The sequence below is a fragment of the Felis catus genome, chromosome E2, assembly GCF_018350175.1.
Source record: "Felis catus isolate Fca126 chromosome E2, F.catus_Fca126_mat1.0, whole genome shotgun sequence".
NCBI classification, from domain to species: domain Eukaryota; kingdom Metazoa; phylum Chordata; class Mammalia; order Carnivora; family Felidae; genus Felis; species Felis catus.
This window is the reverse complement of record NC_058382.1, coordinates 17401835-17422246: the sequence shown is the minus strand read 5'-3', so window position 1 is coordinate 17422246 and position 20412 is coordinate 17401835. Positions and strand designations below refer to the sequence as shown.

General features: G+C 46.1%; 1 protein-coding gene across 2 annotated transcripts; it reads left to right on the top strand.

Annotated features, from left to right (window-relative positions):
- Nucleotides 1-71: 71 nt before the first annotated feature.
- TBCB (tubulin folding cofactor B) lies at nucleotides 72-8735 on the top strand. Of its 2 annotated transcripts, none has more exons than XM_003997911.6 (6): nucleotides 72-269; nucleotides 749-892; nucleotides 4248-4344; nucleotides 5017-5208; nucleotides 8220-8292; nucleotides 8464-8735. In XM_003997911.6, exons 1-6 carry the CDS (start codon nucleotides 156-158, stop codon nucleotides 8576-8578), a joined length of 735 nt encoding a protein of 244 aa, XP_003997960.1. In that variant the 5' UTR covers nucleotides 72-155; the 3' UTR covers nucleotides 8579-8735. The 2 variants fall into 2 exon arrangements, with proteins under 2 accessions (XP_003997960.1, XP_019674377.1); XM_019818818.2 differs by lacking the exon at nucleotides 72-269 and adding an exon at nucleotides 359-478.
- Nucleotides 8736-20412: the final 11677 nt, after the last annotated feature.

Genomic DNA, 20412 nt, shown 5'->3' with positions numbered 1-20412 from the left:
GACGGCGGCGATTGGCGGACCCTGCTTGGGGGAGAGCATGGATTGGCTAGGTCGTGAGCAGGGGGAGGGGCTGATATCCCAGAAGCGGCGGCGGCGGCTGCGGAGCCGGTGTGAGGCGACTAACCCGGCTGCGGACCCCGGCAGGAAGCGGCGAGATGGAGGTGACGGGCTTGTCGGCGCCCACAGTGACCGTTTTCATCAGCAGCTCTCTCAACAGCTTCCGCTCTGAGAAGCGGTACAGTCGCAGCCTCACCATAGCTGAGTTCAAGGTGTGGCCGTGGGGGCGGGGCCCGGGGGCGGGGCAAGGAAGAAATGGAGGGGCTTTCCGAACGCGGGGAGGGGCCAGAGATAAACAGAGGTTGGACAGATTGGGGACGGGACCTAGCTGGGTGGGCCCAGAGGGAGTCTGAGTATTCAGAAATTGGGGACGATGCCAGGAAAATCAGAGGTTGCATAGGGCATGACCAAAGATAACCAGGTGTGTCCTAAATTGTGTCTTAGAGGAGCAAGGATGGGGTAATGGTTATTGTTACAAGGGGTGGAGCCTCGGGGCTCCTGACTGGTTCAGTTGGTAGAGCCCGCGACTCTTGGTCTCGGGTTCGTGAGTTCAAGCCCCGTGTTAGGCTTAGCGTTTACTTTAAAAAATTTTTTAATTTGCAAGTACGTACCTTAAAAAGGGGGAGGGGGTGGAGCCCCAGGGCAGAGGGTGGGGTCGCTGACAGCCTTTCACCGACTGCTCCCTGCGCAGTGTAAACTAGAGCTGGTGGTGGGCAGTCCTGCTTCTTGCATGGAACTGGAGCTGTATGGAGCTGACGACAAGTTCTACAGCAAGCTGGATCAGGAGGATGCACTGCTGGGCTCATACCCCATAGACGACGGCTGCCGCATCCACGTGAGGCCTCCCCGCCATTTATTTATTTGTTGAACAAATACTTGCTGTACGTTGCCCTGTGTGATAACCAAGATAGGCCCTACTTTCATGGAGCCCCCAGTCCTGCATGGAGAGAGACAGAGCCATCACGGGACAGTGACAGCCAGAGTGGTGTGGGCAAAGCCCAGGGGACTGGGGATGCCCAGCGAGGTGCCTGACTCCTGGAAGTATGAGAAGGGGCTTCTTGAAGGAAGGGACGCCTGAGCTGAGACCTGAAGGATGAGGAAAGGTGACCTAGGGTAAGGGGTGGGAGGGGTATGCCAGGTGGGGGGAACAGTGTACAGAGGTATAGAGTGTGAGGTGGGTCAGGGTGAGTGATGAGACTGGACATGTTGGGAGAAGTTGAGGACCTCTGCATTCATCAACTCACATCATCCTCTCTCCAACCCTTATTCCTCAGACATCCCAGCATCCCAGGTGGGTTCCACCTCTGGGCCTTTGCAAGTGGTTCTTTTTTATATGGCTTCACATGGCTCACTCCTCCCTTCCAGTCTTTACTTAAATGTCACCCTCCAAGTGTGAGGCCTTCATTGACCTCAGTATAAGATTTAAATCTCTTCTCTTTTCCATTTTATTTGATTTTTGTCTTTAGCTCCTAGCACCCTGTGACATACTGTGCATTTCCTCCAGCACCTGGAATAATGCCTAGTACTGAGAAGATGCCCAGTGAATCATTGTTGAATACTGAGCTGAGTCCATAAAATAAGACTTGGAAGATGGTGTAATTAACCCCATTTTGCAGAAGACAAAACAGCTTCAGGATGGAATTTACTTTCCTAAGGATGAACTGTAGTTAGAATTTTCACCTCAGTCTGCATGACTCTGCAAGTCAGTGTGCTCAGAGAACTGGTCCATAACTCTGTGTTATGCCAGGGGTATAGCTGTGAGCCAAGTCTGAAGAGGCCTCTGTTTTAGTTCTGTACAGTGTGTGAGGTAGATGTTAGCTAAATATTCATAGGAACAAATATGAAATGTCAGAGACACGAAGGCCATATAGGAAGAGATCACAGAGCTGGGAGAGCCGGTACTGGGAGGACTTCCTGGAGAGGGTGATGCCTGAGCAGAGTCCTGAGGAATAGGAAGAATTAACTGAAAAAGGGAAAAGAGCACTCCAGCAAAAGAGCACACCATGTGCAAACACTGAGGTGGAAGGGAGCACAGTTAGGTACAGGCACTGAGGAGTGGCCTCTCCTTTGGCAGGAGGAAGTGAGAGCCAGGGGAGGGCTTTGAGCCAGGAGGGTCCTGGTCTGACCCAGGTGCTCACAGGCTCCCTTTGACTGTGTGTGGGAAGACAGGAAGAGTGGGGAGACCAGGGAGGAGGCTGCTTCCAGAGTCCAGGTGGTGTGGCAGGTACCGGATCATAGTGGGAACTGGTCAGGGTAGTGCTGGGCCCACAGGACTGAGACTTTGGGCTGACGCAGGCAGCCTCAGCCTCCAGATGCCAGTGGGTCAGGCATAGGATGGCATAGGGGCATCCTCAAACAGGAGGTTTTCACACATGGGTTCAGGTGTAGACAGGCCTCTAACTTCTGAGGTCATTTAAGAAAGGTTTCCCAGGGGCGCCTGGGTGGCTCAGCTGGTTGAGCGTCCGACTTCGGCTCAGGTCATGATCTCGCAGTTTGTGAATTCCGGCCCCGCGTTGGGCTCTGTGCTGACAGCTCGGAGCCTGCAGCCTGCTTAGAATTCTGTGTCTCCCTCTCTCTCTGTGCCCCTCCCCTGCTCATACTCTGCCTCTCTCTGTCTCTCAAAAATAAGTAAATATTAAAAAAAAATTTTTTTTTAAAAGAAAGATTTCCCAGAAGTGGAGCCTCTAGAGAATTTGTTTTACACTATTTTCCTCTTTATGAATATTACCTGTATTTGAAATGCCTGGCTGGCTCGGTCGGTAGAGCATATGATTCTTGATTTCAGGGTTGTAAGTTCAAGCCCCACATTGGGCATAAAGGTTACTTAGAAAAAAATTATATGTTTAACATATATGTGTTGTTTAAAATAATAGTAACCTCAAACTTACAAAATCCTTAATACACAAAGTAGAAATTCATAGTGATCCTGACCAGAGATAAGGGCCATTTCTATTTTGCTATGTTAGGTCAATGGCTCAGGCCAAACTACCTTAGAGTCTTTGCTGACCCCTCTGTTTACCTCACACCCACATCCCATCCAACAGCAAATCCTGTGGACTCCACCTACAAAATCTGTCTAGAGTCTACACTCGTCTCCCCCACAACCCCTGCCCTGACCCAGCCTCCATCCTCCCTCTCCTGGACACCACAGCAGCCTGTCCCTGGCCCCCCTCAGTCTGCTACCCACCTGCAGCCAGAGGGAGCCTGTGATGCCCTGAATCAGGTCGGGCCCTCCTGGCCCAGGGCCTCCGCTGGGTAAAATGCCCCATGGCTTTTTCTCATTACTCAAAGCCAGATGCCCCTGGCTTTTACTTATTCTGGGTAAAAGCCAAAGTCTGTAGTGATCTGTTGTGTCTCCACTGTTCCCTGTCTGTCTCCGCTTCAGCCATGATGGCTTCCATCCTATTCCTGAAAAGGGTAAAGGACATTTCTGCACCCGAGACTTGGTGCCATATGTTCTTTCTTAGCCTTTAGGCCTTGGCTCAGACATCCCCTCCTTTCAGAAGCCTTCTCTGACCACCCTCTCATGCTCCTTAAACCTCTTTGTGGTATTTGTCTACATAGGACCTTGTTGTCATCTGGTGTAATGCATGCACATGTTTGTTTATGGTTGGTGTCCCAGCAGAATGAGCACTTCCTTGAGGGCAAGTGTTTATCTGTTTTTGCACTGTGTCCCTAGCACCCAGCACAGAGCCCATCTGGGTGCTGTGGAAGAGCTTAGCAAGCAATGAGTGAATGAATATTGGGGGTGGTACAGGAAGAGATGCTTCAGAGTCTGGAGGTTGGGGCCAGCTTAGGAGGGTCCCAGAGGCCCAGAGAGGACAGCTGTTCTGCCTAAAAGTCTTGTGAGGAAGACATGAGTTCTGCCCTTCAGTTCCAGTGACTTAGAGATCATCACTGATGGTGGGGGCACCATGTGGGGATTGTCTGGGGGAAGATCCAGCCTCTAAGGAGGGGTGGGGGTGAAGAACGGGAGATGGCCAGTGTGGACACTTGTTCTCATCCCTTCTGCTAGGCTCAGGAGAGGGGAGAAGGTCTGGGTAAAGGTGGGGTAAAGGAGTAAAGGAATATGGTTTTTCCGAGACAGACTTAAATCTAGGGAATACTCCAATGTACAGCCCCCTGCCCCCAGCATCCCAAGCCTCCCAGTCCAGACCTTATCCCCACTGACCTCCCTCCCCTCACTATAGGTCATTGACCACAGTGGTGCCCGCCTTGGGGAGTATGAGGATGTGTCCAAGGTGGAGAAATACCAGATCTCACAAGAAGCCTATGACCAGAGGCAAGGTACAGGCACATAACGATGGATGAGGGCATATGGGGGCCAGAGGGAGTGTGTGCGGGTGGGCAGAGGTTGGGGGGCAGACAGGGACACTGGGAGGAGGTCGGTGGTGTGATCAGTGCAGGCACGCAGACCTGGGCGAGTAGAGGACATGGATAAGGTTGGTGTGTGGACAGATGGGGTTTGGGGAACAGCTGTAGGGGCACAAATGTGGGGTATGAATAGGTGCTGGGAGATGTGAGGGAATGTAGGCAGGCAGACGGCCTGAGAGGGAAGTCCGGGAGGGAGGGTTAATGTGGGGGGAGGTAGTGAGTTATCACATGGGGGCATGAGCAGAACAGATCAGAATGTGTAGACACTGGTAAGAATGGTAAGACAAGGAGAGGCTGGGCGGAGGGAATGTAATACTGAAGGGACATGGGAAGAAGGGGTGATACCATGACTGGAAGCAGGCATCTTCCTTTTAGGTTCTGGATTATGGGGAGGCCCCAGGGGTTCTGGGGAGAAGCCAGGGCTATAGTGGGAGATTTGGGGGGCTTGGGCAGTAGCCCTCCAACACTCAGAGCAGAAGAGTTTCTCTCTGAATGTTGGTTCTGTGTGGGTGGAAGGTTGTCTCATCAGGCCAGGGGCCACACCAGGAAAACCATGTCTAACCCTGTCCCCCACCCCACTCTCAGACTCCGTCCGCTCCTTCCTGAAGCGCAGCAAGCTAGGCCGATACAATGAAGAGGAGCGGGCACAGCAAGAGGCCGAGGCCACCCAGCGCCTGAACGAGGAGAAGACCCAGGCCAGTGCCATCTCTGTGGGCAGCCGCTGTGAAGTGCGGGCGCCTGGGCAGCCCCCTCGCCGGGGCACCGTCATGTATGTAGGTGCGTGGCCCACTGAGGCCTTCTGCCCTGCCCTGGGATGGACAGTGCTGGGGACCCGGCCCTCGAGGAGATCCCAGTGCAGTGGGGGAGACTGACCCAGCAATGACAGTGACAGCCCAGAGTGTTCATGGCAGGGAAGTGGGAAGCAGAGGCAGAACAATGTGGGTTGTGATGGCGGAGGCAGAGGCCAGAGGGATTAGTTCCGAGGTGAAAGCACAGGGCACAGTGTCAGGGCTGAGATGGGGAAGGCCCAAGTGATGGGCCCAAGTGATGAGGGCAGGGATGTGGGAAGCTTGGGGGGGCTGTGTGAGCTGAGAGGCAGTACCAGAACCTTCCTCGAGAGTGATCCAGCAGGCTTTCTGGGGGAAGGATTGCCTGAAGGAAAGGGTGAAAGGGGGAAGAGTGTTCCAGCCAGAGGGCATAGTGAGTGCAAAGGGCATGAGCAAGAATAGGTTGGGCCTGTCTGAGGCAGCATGGCTAGTGGGGAGGAAATGGGATGAGACGTAATAAGTGAGGTCTGGACATGGGCGAGGCCGGACCGTGCAGGGCCTTGAAGACAGTGGAGAGCAGTGTGGGGTTTTTTTTTAAGAACAGCTTTATTGAGATATAATTCATATACCATAAAACTTATCCCCTTAAAGTACACAATTCATTGGTTTTAAGTGTGTTCACAGAATTGTTCACCACCCCCCCCTCCCGCCCAGTCCTAGGCAGATCTTGTCTCTGTAGATCTGCCTATTTTGGATGTTTCATATAAATGGAATCATATAATATGTGTAATCCATGTAAATGGAATCATGTAAACCATGTAATACATGGTCTTTTGTGACTGGCTTGTTTCACTTAGCATAATGTTCTCAAAATTCATCTGTGTTGTAGCATGTATCAATGCTTCACTTCTTTTTATAGTCAGATACTACCACATGGATTGGCTATGCCACATCTTACATACTTGTTCTTCGGTGGATGGATGTTTGGGTCCTTTCCACTTTTTGTCTATTATGAAAAATACTGCTGTGGACTTTCTTGTATAAGTTTTTGTGTGGACACATATTTTCATGTTTCTACACAAAGGAGTGGAATTGTTGGTCCCATGGTAACTCTGTTTAACCTTTTGAGGAACTGCCACATTGTTTTCCACAGCAGCTACACCATGTGTATTCCCACCAGCAGTGTGTGAGGGCTCCAGTTTCTCAAATCCTCACCAACACTTATTGTTTGTCTTTTTAATTATAGCCATTTTAGTGGCTATGACATGCGACAGCATTATGGGCTTGATTTGCATTTCTTTGATGGCTAATGATATTAACCATATTTATTTTATTTTGAGAACTGTCCAGATCCTTTGCCCATTTTTTAATTGGGTTGTTTGTTTTTAGTTTTTTTTTTAAATAATATTTATTTATTTTTGAGAGAGAGAGGGAGAGAGAGACAGAATGTGAGTGAGGGAGGAACAGAGAGACAGGGAGACACAGAATCCAAAGCAGGTTCCAGCCTCTGAGCTGTCAGCACAGAGCCCGACGCGGGGCTCAAACTCATGAACCCTGAGTTCATGACCTGAGCCAAAAGCAGACACTTAACCTACTGAGCCACCCAGGCGCCCCAAGGATTGTTTAGTTTTTGTTGTTAAGTTGTGTGTTAGTTTTCTGGGGCTGCCCTAACAAAGTAACCACACACCGGGTGGCTTAAACAACAAAAATTTATGTCTCTCATTTCTGGAGGCTGAAGTCCCAATATCACGGCGTTGGCAGGTTTGGTTTCTTCCGAGGCCTCTCTGCTTGGCTTGCAGATGGCTGCCTTCTTGCCGTGGCCTCACATGGTCTTCTCTCTGTGTGTGGGCACATCCCTGGTGTCTCTTGGTGTGTCCAAATGTTTCCTCCTCTTACAAAGACACCAGTCAGATCAGATTCACTTAATCTTAACTAACTTAATCACCTTTTTAAAGACCCAGTCTCCAAATACAGTCACATTCTGAGGTACTGAAGGTTAGGGTGCCAACAGTGAATTTTGGCACAGTTCAGCCCATAAGTTCTAAGAGTTCTTTACGTATTCTACATACAATTCCCTTATCAAATACACGATTTGCAAATATTTTCTCGCATTCTGGGGGTCTGTTGCCTTTTTACTTTTCTTGATAGTGTCCTTTGAAGCATAACATTTTTTAATTTTTTTGAAGTCCAGTTTATTTTTTCTTTTGTCGCTTATGCTTTTGGTATTGTATCTAAGAAACCAGTGCCTAATGTAAGGTCACAAAGGTTTACTCCTGTATTTTCTTCTAGAAGTTTTATAGTGTTATGTTTTACATATAGGTCTTAGGCCCATTTTGAGTTAATTGTTGTATGTAATGTGAGATAGGAGTCCAACTTCCTTCTCTTGTGTGTGGATATCTAGTTGTCCCAGAACTACTTGTTGAAAAGCCTATTCTTTCCTCATTGAATAGTCTTGGCACCCTTGTCAAAAATCATTTGTGGGGCGCCAGAGTGGCTCAACCAGTTAAGTGTCTGACTTTCGATTTCGGCTCAGGTCATGATCTCATGATTTGTGAGTTTGATCCCCACATCTGGCTCTGTGCTGACAGTCCAGAGCCTCCTTGGGATTCTCTAACTCCCTCTCTCTCTCTCTGCCCCTACCCCTCTTGTTCTCTAAGTTAAATAAATAACTTAAAAAAAAAAAAAAACTTAAAAAAATAGTTTGTTCATAAGCAGTGTGGATTTTATGCTGAGTGGGATGGGTAGCCTTTGAGGAATTTAGGGCAAGGTAGCAGTGCTGTTTACTTTAGATTTTTAGAAAGACTCCTCTGACTGGGGGTATTGAGTAAATAGGGAATCCGGGCTAGGAACAGCAAGACCAGTGAAGGGGGCTGGGGGCTACTGTATTAGTTTGGGCAGGAGATGGAGATGGTCCTGGGTGGTAGCAAGGAGTGGTTTTTGCCAGGACAGGTTTTATACTCAGTGGGTAGGCATGAATCTGGAGTGATTCAGAGGTTTTGTTGGAATTTCCTCCCTGGGCAGGACTCACAGATTTCAAGCGTGGCTACTGGATTGGCGTCCGCTATGATGAGCCACTAGGGAAAAACGATGGCAGGTAATGAGTGGTCCGGTTCAGCCTTCTGTGTGTGTGTCTGTGCCCGTGTCTGTACATGCGTATGTGTGCTTCTGTGTCTAAGTGCATATGGTGAGCCTGTCATCTTAGCATCTGGGGTGGGAGCCGTGTTGGGGCCCCTCTGACAACTGCCTCCCTCATCATGCCCTGCAGCGTGAATGGGAAACGCTACTTCGAATGCCAGGCCAAGTACGGTGCCTTCGTCAAGCCATCGGTTGTGACAGTGGGGGACTTTCCCGAGGAAGACTACGGGTTGGATGAGATGTGACACCCAAGGAAAGGCATCCCCCTGCTCCAACTAACTCGACTTCTTATTGCCCTTCCCTGTGTGTGCCCATGGCCCTATTTCCTGAGCCCATTTTTATTTTATTCACCTTGTCATTGACTTTTGAGACTCATGCATTAAATTTGCTGGAAACTGGGAAGTGTTGGAGGACTTGATAATAGGAGGGATTGGAGGTGCCTGTCTAGGTGAGGGTGAAATAGGAGGTGGGTAAAGTAGAGATTGGGCAGGATGAAGCTTTATCCCTTAGCTAGTAGCTGGGGGCCCATGAGACTATTTTTCGTCCTCATAAGTTACTATAATGTTTTGTTGCTATAACAAAGGGGCCCAAAATATAATAGTAGCTTAAACAAGGTAGTTTTGGTTTTTTTTTTTAAATAGGCTCCACACCCATTGAGGTGCTTTAACTCATGACCCTGAGATTAAGACCTGAGCTGAGATCAAGAGTTGGACACTTAACCAACTGAGCCACCCAGGTACTTCTTATTCAAGGTAGTTTATTTCTCCTGTAAAGTCTCATGTAATCACCAGCACTGGTATGGTGATCCTTCTGTGTCAGAGGCCAGTCTCCATCTATATATCTTGTTGCTGTCCCATCTCCTTCTCATGATTCCCACATCATCTGCTACAGGCACCAGGGAGAGGGAAGGGGAAGGATACCTCTTGCCTTTAAGGACTACGTGCGACTCAGGGTGCCTGGGTGGCTCAGTCGGTTAAGCACCCAATTCTTCATTTCAGCTCAGGTCATGATCTTGTCATTGGTGGGATTGAGCCCCACATTAGGCTTTGTGCTGGTAGTGTAGAGCCTGTTTGGGATTCTCTCTCCCTTTCTCTCTGCTGCTCTGCCTGCTTGTGCACATGCACTTGCTCACTCTCTAAATACACATTTAAAAAAAAAAAAAAAAAGGACTATGTGCAACTCAAAACTTGTTTCTATTTCCAGGGCGCTTGGGTGGTTCAAATGGTTAAGCATCTGACTCTGATTTCAGCTCAGGTCCTGATCTCACAGTTGTGAGATTGAGCCCCACATCAGGTTCCACACTGAGTGTGGAGTCTGCTTGAGAGTCTCTCTCAAAATAAATAAATAAATAAATCCAAAAAACTAAAAACAAAACAAATAACTTGTTTCTATTTCATTGGCCAGAATTTTGTCTCATGGCCACTTGTAGTTGCAAAGGTGACTGGGAAATGTAGTTTTTATTCTGGGCAGCATGTTCCTAGCCAAGTATCAGAAGTTCCTATATTACAGAAGATGGGGAGAAGGGATATTGGGGTCAGTAAGTAGTTCTACCACAGTTTCTGTGGGTGGGAGATCCTAATTGTTCACTTAATAATACTTTTATTGTACATGCAGAAGCCCCTTGTTAGCTCCTTGAAGTAATTCCTGGTGGGGTGCCTATTTGGGGGATTCTACTTAATTGTTGCAATTACTTAATTATAACTTCTAGAGAAAGAGTTGGCAGCAGCAGGCACAACCACAGTGAGAAGAATGAGGTTGAACTGTTTAAGAGTTGAGGGGATCCTCAGGGGAAACTGCTGACATCCACAAACAGCTTGTTATATACATACTTTGATGCCCACCATAATGGACACAGACACTTACATACGCAGAACACACACACCTGGACTCACAAACACTGGAGACATACTCAAAACACAGAGACTCACACTCAAACATGAGAGGTTATAGTGCACACAGATTCTCTCACACACGGGGAAGCCACACAGGAAACCTTGAGACTCCCATCAGACACCCACCAGTTATAGATCTGCACCTATACATACACACACATCACTGAAATTGTCAACGTACAAAAAAAAAGAACTAAAAAAACATTACTTTAGAAAAAGATCCCAAGGTTTAGGCCCCTGTGGTGTCAGGGAATTGTCAGAGTGAGGAGCCTTAGAGGGGGTGTCCCCCAGCTTCCCAACCAGTACCTACCAGCTTGAGTTCAGCCAGAGTCCATGAACCTTGGTTTCATAAGACCTCAGTTCATTGCAAATGAAAGACAGTAAATATCCAATATTCTACATTTTTTGAGCCTCCACTGTATGTCAGGCCTGATAGGGAGAACATATTCATTAATTGGACACAGTCCTTGCTTGGGAGTTAAAGACAGACAAATAGATAATTACAAAGCATTGTCTCTTTTTTTAAACTGTGATACTTAATAAGGTTGCTGGCAGTGGGGGAAGGAGAACAAAATCACTAAATCCCCCAGGTGGTCCTGGTATGAGAGAAAGAATGGGGTAGGGACATTTGAATAGAAATCACCTGAACAAAAAGGGATCGGGGCTTTGTAGGCCTGATATAACCCCTTTGGTGATTCATGCCCATCAGGAACCTGATCACTGTGCTCAACACAAACTTAGGCTGAATGCAACCTTTGTCCTGGAGCTGAGCTACATCAGTAACTGAACATGCTTAATGGCCTGCGGGAGTTGATTCATGTACCAGTTACAAATTTGGATTATTCAGTAGGTTAAGAGAGGTGGTATAACCTTACTGAGGAAGAGCACAGGCTCTGAAGCCAGGAAGCCTGGATTCAAACCCCAGCTCTTTCACGCAGCCACTGGGTGACTGAACAAGTATTCCTCTGTGGGTTTGAGCTTCATTCCTATAAAGTGGGTCTGAATACATTACTTCCCCGAAACGATTGTTGTGAGCATTAAATGAGCTAATATATATTAAGCGCTTAAATCAACTCCAGCCATATAGGTAAATGCTTAGTATTAGCTGTAGATATTATAATAACTACATGCATCCAACATTAGTAATGCTGACTTTATTTAATCCTCAAAGCGGGACCTGCCACTAATTTCCTCACCTTAATTTCTTACCTCACCCCATCTTTCCACGTCTGGCGTCATCCTCTCTGGAAGGGATTCCCAGAGGTTCCCAGACCCACACTAGCTTCCCAAGTCCCTGCAACCTCAGGCGTCCCTAGCTTCGGCACCATCCCAGACACGGGCAATAACCACTCAGCCGCCACGTGGGGGCAGCAGTGCACCGCTCAGCGAACTGCGCGCAGCGTCAGGTAAAGCGCCGAGTCTCTCAGGCACTGGGCGGGCGCTCCGGCCTGGCACGCGAACTTCATTTCCCAGAAAACCATGCGACAACCTTAGCCTCATTTTGCTCCTGTCTGGAAGCGCAAGTCTTGCTCCCTCCCAGCTGCGCGGGGAATTGAGGGGCGAAGGGATTTGGGCTTTTCGGTGGAGGACGATGTTGCGCAGGCGTGGAGGGCTGCAGAGCCCGTCTGAGTTTAATCGGAGAATGGGAACCGATGTCCCGGTGGGGGCGCCAGAGCTGACTTTTTGGCTTCTTGGAAGAACCGAGAACAGGTCACTTTGTGGCTGGGAGTTGGCTGGGCCATCTTCCCTCCTTCCTGCTTTCCTGCATCTCGACCGTTTGGTCATTCACTCTCCAGGCTTGTGGTCGGCAATCAAGCCAGGTGAAGGCGCTCATATCTTAAATGAAACAATATCCCCTTTACCTTCTTTTCTCTCTCCCAAACAGTTAAATCTTTTTCCCCAACATATTAAGGGATTTTAAATTAGAATAGTTAAGGATTTCTCGAGTACCCATCACCCAGCTGTATGTTTGTCAAACATATGGCCAATTGTGTTTTATTTACTCGGCTTTCTCTTCTCCTCTCCCATTATTTTAAAGCAAATCTCACGCAATATATTATCTCATTTGGAAGTGTTTCTGTATGTATCTCTCTAAAAGATAGTTTCAATTACACCAAAATTATCTAATATAATTAATAGTGTGTAATATAATTAATTATTTAATATCTGATATAGGTCAGTATTCAGAAGTCCCTGGTTGTTTCATAAATCTTTTTTTTTTTAATGTTTATTTATTTTTGAGAGAGAGAGAGAGAGACAGAGCATGAGTGGGGGAGGGGCAGAGAGGGAGCCACAGAATCCAAAGCAGGCTCCAGGCTCTGAGCTGTCAGTACAGAGACCATCCCGGGGCTAGAACCCATGAAAGGTAAGATTGTGACCTGAGCCAAAGTCCCATGCTTAACCGGCTGAGCCACCTGGTTGCCCCATTCATAAATGTCTTTTTACTGTTGGTTTGTTCAAATCAGAATCCAGGCAAGGTTCACACACAGCATTTGATTGACATCTAAGTCTCTTATTCTATAACATTTCCTCCTCCCTCTCAATCTTCTTGTGGGATTTCTTACAGTCTGATTTGGCTGGTTGTACCTCTTGGGATCCTTCAATATGTTCTTCTATTCCGGTGTGTTCTATAAACTGCTTGGTTCAAAAACTGGGTTAGATGCAGGTTCAATTTTCTAGGTAAATACACTTTCTGGATGGTGTTTGAGTTCTTCCATCAGGAGGTACCTACGTGCCTCTTGAGTTTGCAACTCCTGTTGTGTTGGTCCTAAAATATGTTTACAGGGGTGTCTGGGTGGCTCAGTCGGTTAAGCGTCCTACTCTTGATTGCAGCTCAGGTCACAACCTCATGGTTTGTGAGTTTTAGCCCGGCCTCTGGCTCTGCGCTGACATCACAGAGCCTTCTTGGGATTCGCTCTCTCCCTCTCTGTCTGCCTCTCCCCTGTTCACACTCTCTCTCTCTCAAAATAACTAAAGTTTTTTTAAAAAGTTTTTAAAAATCTTAAAGTAAAATATGTTCATAAGTTGTTTGACACTTCTTTTTTTAAATTTTTTTTAACTTTTATTTTTTTGTGAGAGACAGAGAGCAGGAGTGGGGGAGGGGCAAAGAGAGAGAGAGACACAGAATCCAAAGCAGGCTCCAGGCTCTGAGCTGGCAGCACAGGGCCCCACACGGGGCTCAAACTCACAAACAGATCATGACCTGAGCTGAAGTTGGATGCTCAAACGACTGAGCCACCCAGGCGCCCCTTGACACTTCTCTTTTTAAGAGCCCTCCCCTTGAGTGTGGATTGGACTTAGTGCCCCACTTCTAAGGAAGAGAGCATGGCAGAAGTAATGGTGTATGACTTTCATGTTTTTTTGGTTTTTGTTTCTTGTTTTTTGAGAGCTAGAGAACAAGCAGGGGAGGGGCAAAGAGAGAGGGAGACAGAGAATCCCAAACAGGTCCCACGGCTGTCAGCGCAGAGCCTGACACCGGGCTTAAACCCAGCAACCAGGAGATCACAACCCGAGCCAAAATCAAGAGTCAGACGCCTAACCTCCTGAGCCACCCAGGCATCCCAGTGCATGACTTCTAAGACCAGGACATAAAAGCCATTGTATCGGGATCACTTGCTTGGGGAGAAGCCAGCTGCCCATAATTGTGATGACACTCATGCAGCCCTATAGGGAAGTCCATGTGGCAAGGCACTGAGGTCTGTGAAGGGTCTGCGAGGAATTGAGGCCCCCTCTTGGAAGCTGATCCTCCACACTAGTCAAGCCAAGAGGTAACTGCAGTCCTGACCAACAACCCAACTGCATCCCATGAGAGATCCCGAGCCAGAATCACCCAGTTATGCCACTCCTGAATTCGTGACCCAAAGAAAATGAGATAATAGGTTGTTTTAAGCTGTTAAATTTTCAGGGTGCCTGGATGACTCAGTTGGAAGAGCCTGCAGCTCTGGATCTCAGGGTTGTGAGTTCAAGCCCCATATTGGGTGAAGAGATTACATATATACATAAGCTTTAAGCCTTTAAATTTTGGTTTTAATTTCTTAGCAGCAATAGGTACTTAATGCACCTGTGTTCTAATTACCTGTTGTTGGATTAAGTGTTACCTAAACCTCAGCAACTTAAAACAGACATTATGTTTTTCCTACATTTTTGCAGATGACGAATTTAGGAAGGGGGTGCCTTGGTGGCTCAGGAGGTTAAGCATCTTGCTATCGATTTCAGCTCAGGTCATGATCTCATGACTGCTAGGATTGACCCCCACATCAGGCCCTGCACTGATAGTGCAGAGCCTGCTTGGGATTCTCTCTCTCACTCTCTCTCTCTCTCTCTCTCTCTCTCTGCCCTTCCCCCATGCACACACGTGCATGCGTGCCTGCATGCTCTCTCTCTCAAAATAAATAACATCTAAAAATAAAGAATTTATGAGGCACCTGGGTGGCTCAGTCGGTTAGGCATCCAACTTCGGCTTAGGTCATGATCTCACAGTTTGTGGGTTCAAGCCCCGCTTCAGGCTCTGTGCTGACAGCTCGTAGCCTGGAGCCTGTTTCAGATTCTGTGTCTCCCTCTCTCTCTGCCCCTCCCCCACTTGTGCTCTGTCTCTCTCACTCTCAAAAATAAATAAACATTAAAAATTAAAAAAAAAAAGAATTTAGGAGGGGCTTGACTTAAGATCTCTCATGTGTTTGAGTCAGAAGTTGGCTGGGATTGGAGTCATCTCAAGGCTTGACTAGGCTGGATGTCCAAAGTGACTCAGCAACTTGGCCGACAGTGACACTGACTGTTGGCAGGGAGCTCAGCAGGAACTAAAAACAGAGCACCTCTATACAAAGCACCTCTACATGGCCTTCCAGCACTGCAGTCTCAGGGTAGCTGGATTTTTACATGGTAGCTGGCTTTCTTCAGAGTGTTCTAGGAGAACCAGGCAAAGCTGCATGGTCTTTTCTGACCTTAGAAGTCACATAGTATCACTCTGCTGCTATCTCTTGATCTAAGTGAACACAAACCCACCCAGATTCAAGAGGAAGCCACATAGTTTCCAATTCTTGATGCAAGGAATGTGAAGGCTTTGGTGGTCAAGTTTTTAAAACAGTTTCACCTTGCTATACAGAACTTTTTTTTTTTTTTTTTTTTTTTTGGTAATGTCTATACCCAACATGGGGCTGGAACTCACAACCCTGAGATCAAGAGTCACATCCTCTTCTGACTGAGTCAGCCAGGTTCCCCTATAGAAAACATTCTTTAAGGCACTAACTTGGGTCCTTTTCTCTCCTCATTCTACACATTCTTCTTTGATCTGTTCTTGTGACTTTGATAGCCATCTACATGCAATTCCCAGGTCTATCTCCAGCCTAGATACTTTCCTGATGTACATAGTGGTTGCCAACAGGACAGCTCCCTGCTCCTGCATTAGATGTTGCTTAGATACCTTAAAGACCAGGCTGTGCCAGTGTAAGTTCCTGAGCCACAGAATCATGAAAAATAACAAAAAAATTATTGTTGCTTTTTTTAAATGTCTATTTATTTTTGAGAGAGAGAGAGAGCATGAGCAGGGGAAAGGGAGAGAGAGAGGGAGACACAGAATCTGAAGTAGGCTACAGGCTCTGAGCTGTCAGCACAGAGCCTGATGTGGGGCTTGAACTCACGAACTATGAGGTCATGACCTGAGCTGAATTCAGATGCTCGACTAACTGAACCATCCAGGTGCCCCTAAAATTATTGTTGCTTTAAGCTACTAATTTTGGGTAATTTGTTATGCAGCAAAGACTAACTGATACACGATTAAGGGTATCTACCTGTGGGTTTTGCAAAAGGGACTATATGTTTTTCACAACATAAACAATCACAATGCCAGCACAGGGCCTGGCATATTGTATTCATTCACCCATCCATCTACTCATTCAATCATGTATTCATTTATTCATTCATTCAACACATATTTATTGAGATCCTGCCATGTTGCAGGAACCTTACTAGGTACTGTTGCTACGGCAGTACCAAAACAGACAAAGTCCCTGTCCTCATGGAGTTCACATAATTTAAAGCATTTATTTGGGGGAAAATAGCAGTTTGGAATCCCATTTTACATGCTATGACAAAATAGATTCCAATTGGATTTGAGCAATATGTGTGTGGGGTAATTGCATGAAAATGTAAAGGTTTTTAACAGCAAATACTGAATGACCTCTGTATGGAGAAAGATGTTCTGAACTTCAGCATAGTGGGGGAACAGACCATCAAGGAAAAGACTGATGAATTTGGCTATACAAAGAGCTGAATATTTTATATGTCCAAAAAAGGCATAGGCAAAATTAAAGTAAATATGCATTAGAGAAGTATATTTGCAACAAAAGTGATAGGCAATTGATTAACTCACTGAGTTAATCAATTGATTAACTCAGGCAATTGATTAATTCATTAAGGATTAACTCCTTAATGAATGGAGATATTAACAAAGTAATGTGAAATTAACATGAAAAGCCAATATATGAAAATGGGCATAGAATATGAAAAGACAATTTGTAAAAGAAATATCAATGGCCAAAAAAATCATGAAAGCCATGTTCACCCAAAAATGTTACTTAAAAATACTGGGATACCTCTTTTTTTTTTAAGATTTTATTTTTTTAAGTAATCTCTATACCCAATGTGGGGCTCAAACTTAAAACCCCAAGATCGGGGCGCCTGGGTGGCTCAGTCAGTTAAGCAGCCGACTTTGGCTCAGGTCATGATCTCACAGTTCGTGAGTTCGAGCCCCGCGTCGGGCTCTGTGCTGACAGCTTGGAGCCTGGAGCCTGTTTCAGATTCTGTGCCTCTTTCTCTCTCTGACCCTCCCCTGTTCATGCTCTGTCTGTCTCTGTCTCAAAAATAAATAAACATTTAAAAAAATTAAAAAAAAAGAAAAAAAACCCAAGATCAAGAGTCACATGCTCCACTGACTGAGCTAGCCAGGTGCCCTGAAGGACACCTTCTTTTGTCTGACAAATCAGCAAAGATGCTTAAACTATGGTTCTGCAAGGCTGAAGACAATTCAGGGCAATAAGAAATTCCATCCACCAAGGTTGGGATGTGAGTGGCAACAACCTTTCTAGAGAATGACAGAGATGAATCCAAAGCCTGAAAATATGGACATCTATTGATCCATCACTGACATTCCTAGGAATTTAGCCCCTGAAAATAATGAGGGAAGTGGGTAAATATTTTACTGAAAGGATTTTCATGGCACCATATATATATATTTTTTTATTATAAAAAAGAAAGAGGGGCGCATGGATGGCTTAGTCAGTTGAGCATCTGACTTTGGTTTGGGTCATGATCTCACAGTTTGGTTCATGAGTTCAAGCCTCACATTGGGCTCTCTGCTGGCAGCACAGAGCCTGCTCTGGATCCTCTGTCTCCCTCTCTCTCTCTCTGCCCCTCCCCAGCTCACACGTTTTTGTTTTTTGTTTTCTCTCTCTCTCTCAAAAATAAGTAAATATGAAAGAAGGAAAGAAAGAAAAAAAAGGAAAGAAAGAAAGAAAGAAAGAAAGAAAGAAAGAAAGAAAGAAAAAGAAAGAAAGAAAAATTCTGTTCAAGCAGAATTTAACAACGTTATAGGAAGTGTTACAAATGCTCAAATATTAAAGCGTTCCTTGGTAAAAGAAATGTGGATTTTGCTGGCTTAAACAAAGATGAGCTGCTTTATTATAAGAATTTTCATTAATATGATAGATTCCATGATAATATACAAGAGGGAATATCCTAGGCATTATTTTCTGAATTTATTTGGTCATGGAGCCTGTAACAGTTAGCTACTGCTGTGTAACAAACCACACCCAAATTTCATGGCTCAAAACAATAACCATTTATTATTCTCACAAGTCTATGCTGAGTGGTTCTGCTGATCTGGGTCTGGCATAGTTGATCTTGGCTGAGCCTTCTTGTCGGCCTGTTTTCATGGAGGAGCTAGAATCCAGACAGTGAAAGAGGGGGAAAACATAGGCTTCTTGAGGCCTAGGCTGGGAAGTATTACACTGTTCTTTCACCTCACTCTGTTGGTCAATGACAAGGCCAGTGTAGCTTCAAGGCATTGGGAAATAGACTTCAGCCCTTGACATGAGAAGCTACAGAGTCAATTTGTACAAGGTGGGGGGGGGGGGGCGGTGAGGAATGGAAAATAAAGCAGTTTTTGCAGTCAGTCTACCACAGAGCCCTTTCTTCATGCACTACATTAATTAAATTCAATAAAGCTAGCTGCTGTTAACTGAAGAACCTCCAAAACTCAGTGGCTTAATAAATTAATTTTTTTAATTCACACCATAGTCCAATGCAAGTCAGTGGGGTCACTCTGCTCCACAGAGTCTTTTAGAGACCCAGCCTCTTTCCATCTTTTGTCTTGGCCCCCCTCTGGGTTCTCAGAGTCCTTCCTGTTGAGCCAGTGGGTATTTTTGTTTGTTGTTGTTTTTTTTTTAATGTTTGTTTATTTTTGAGAGAAAGACAGAATGCCAGTGGGTTAGGAGCAGAGAGAGGGAGACACAGAAGCAGAAGCCGGCTCCAGGCTCCGAGCTGTCAGCACAGAGCCTGAAGCAGGGCTCGAACTCACGAGCTGCGAGATCATGACCTGAGTGGAAGTTGGATGCTCAACCGACTGAGCCACCCAGGCGCCCCTGTTTGTTTGGTTTTTAAGTAGGCTCCACACCCAACATAGGGCTTGAACTCATGACCCTGAGATCAAGGGGCACCTGGGTGGCTCAGTCTGTTGGGTGTCTGACTTCAGCTCAGGTCACAATCTCACAGCTTGTGAGTTTGAGCCCTACATCAGGCTCTGTGCCGACAGCTCAGAGCCTGCATCCTGCTTGGGATTCTTTGGCTCCCTTTCTCTCTGCCCCTCCCCCACTCACGTTTTATCTCTCTCCTTCAAAAATAGATAAACATTAAAAAAAATTAAAAAGAAAAAAAGAAGAGTCACATGGTCTAGGTCTCAGCCAGCCAGGAAGCACCCCCCACCCCCAATGTGGGAGGTTTTTAAGGTCAGGCCTGGAGATTGAACACCACACATGCCATTGGCTAGAAGTCAGTTATAGGTCCATATAAAATTGCAAGGGACAATAGGAAATATAGTTCAGCTGTGTGTGAAAAAACAAAGGGAAGCAGTTTTGGTGAGCAATTAGCTAACCTCTGCCACACGTTTTGGGACATGCTATATCTGAAAATAGAGATGGGTTATGTTTGTTTCCTTGTTCATTGCCTGTCTCCCTCTACTAGGATATGACCATTACATCCCCATCACTTATCCAGGGGTATGGGCATGGATATAGTAAGCACTCAATGAATATATGTAGAATAAATGAATGAAAAAAATTCTAGTGATTTTCAGATGACGCAATGTTTTGGACACACTAAAAATGATATTTTTAGGAACATGGGAATTGCTCAGGGTATGTATAATGGGCACTGTGGATTAGATAGAATTTAATATAAGCCCTCTAACAGAACTCAGTAGGGCAGCAGAGGCTTAAATAAAATTAAGTGTTCTTTCTTTCCCATGGTAGCCTGATGTAAGCAGTCCTGGGCTGATAACAAAGCTTAGTATCAGGTACCCAGACAGCTTCAATCGATGGCCCTGCCATCCCTAGGGGAGTGCCCTGGCCTGCATGGTCCAAGATGGCTCCCACCACATCCACATTCCAGGCAGTGAGAACGAGAAAGAGGAAATGAAAACTCACTCTGATGCTTCTTCAGAGCACAACCAAGAAATGAAATCCTAGGTTTAGTGTTTAATTTATTCTGCCTTATGGAGTATGACAGTCATCTCCTTGGTTACTTTTCAGGGCAAAAGCTGTTAGAGCTGATGTCTAACAACGAGGTCGGGTCACGGGTGAGCAATCGAAGGGAATATAGCTGCAAGTTCCAGGTTAATGCAAGTTGTTTGCAAGTTGATGAGCAGGATGCAAATTGCCTATGCAAATTTTATACATTATTAGAAATATATAAAAATAATTCCAGGACAAAAAATCAAATGAGAAACATAACTACATAGAAGTTGTCTTTGAGGGGCATCTGGGTGGCTCAGTCGTTAAGCATCTGACTTCAGCTCAGGTCATGATCTCACAGTTCTTGAGCTTGAGTCCTACATCGGGTTGAGCTTCAGCCCCCCTTTGGGTGAGCCTGCTTCTCTTTCTCTCTCTCTCTCTCTCTCTCTCTCTCTCTCTCTCTCT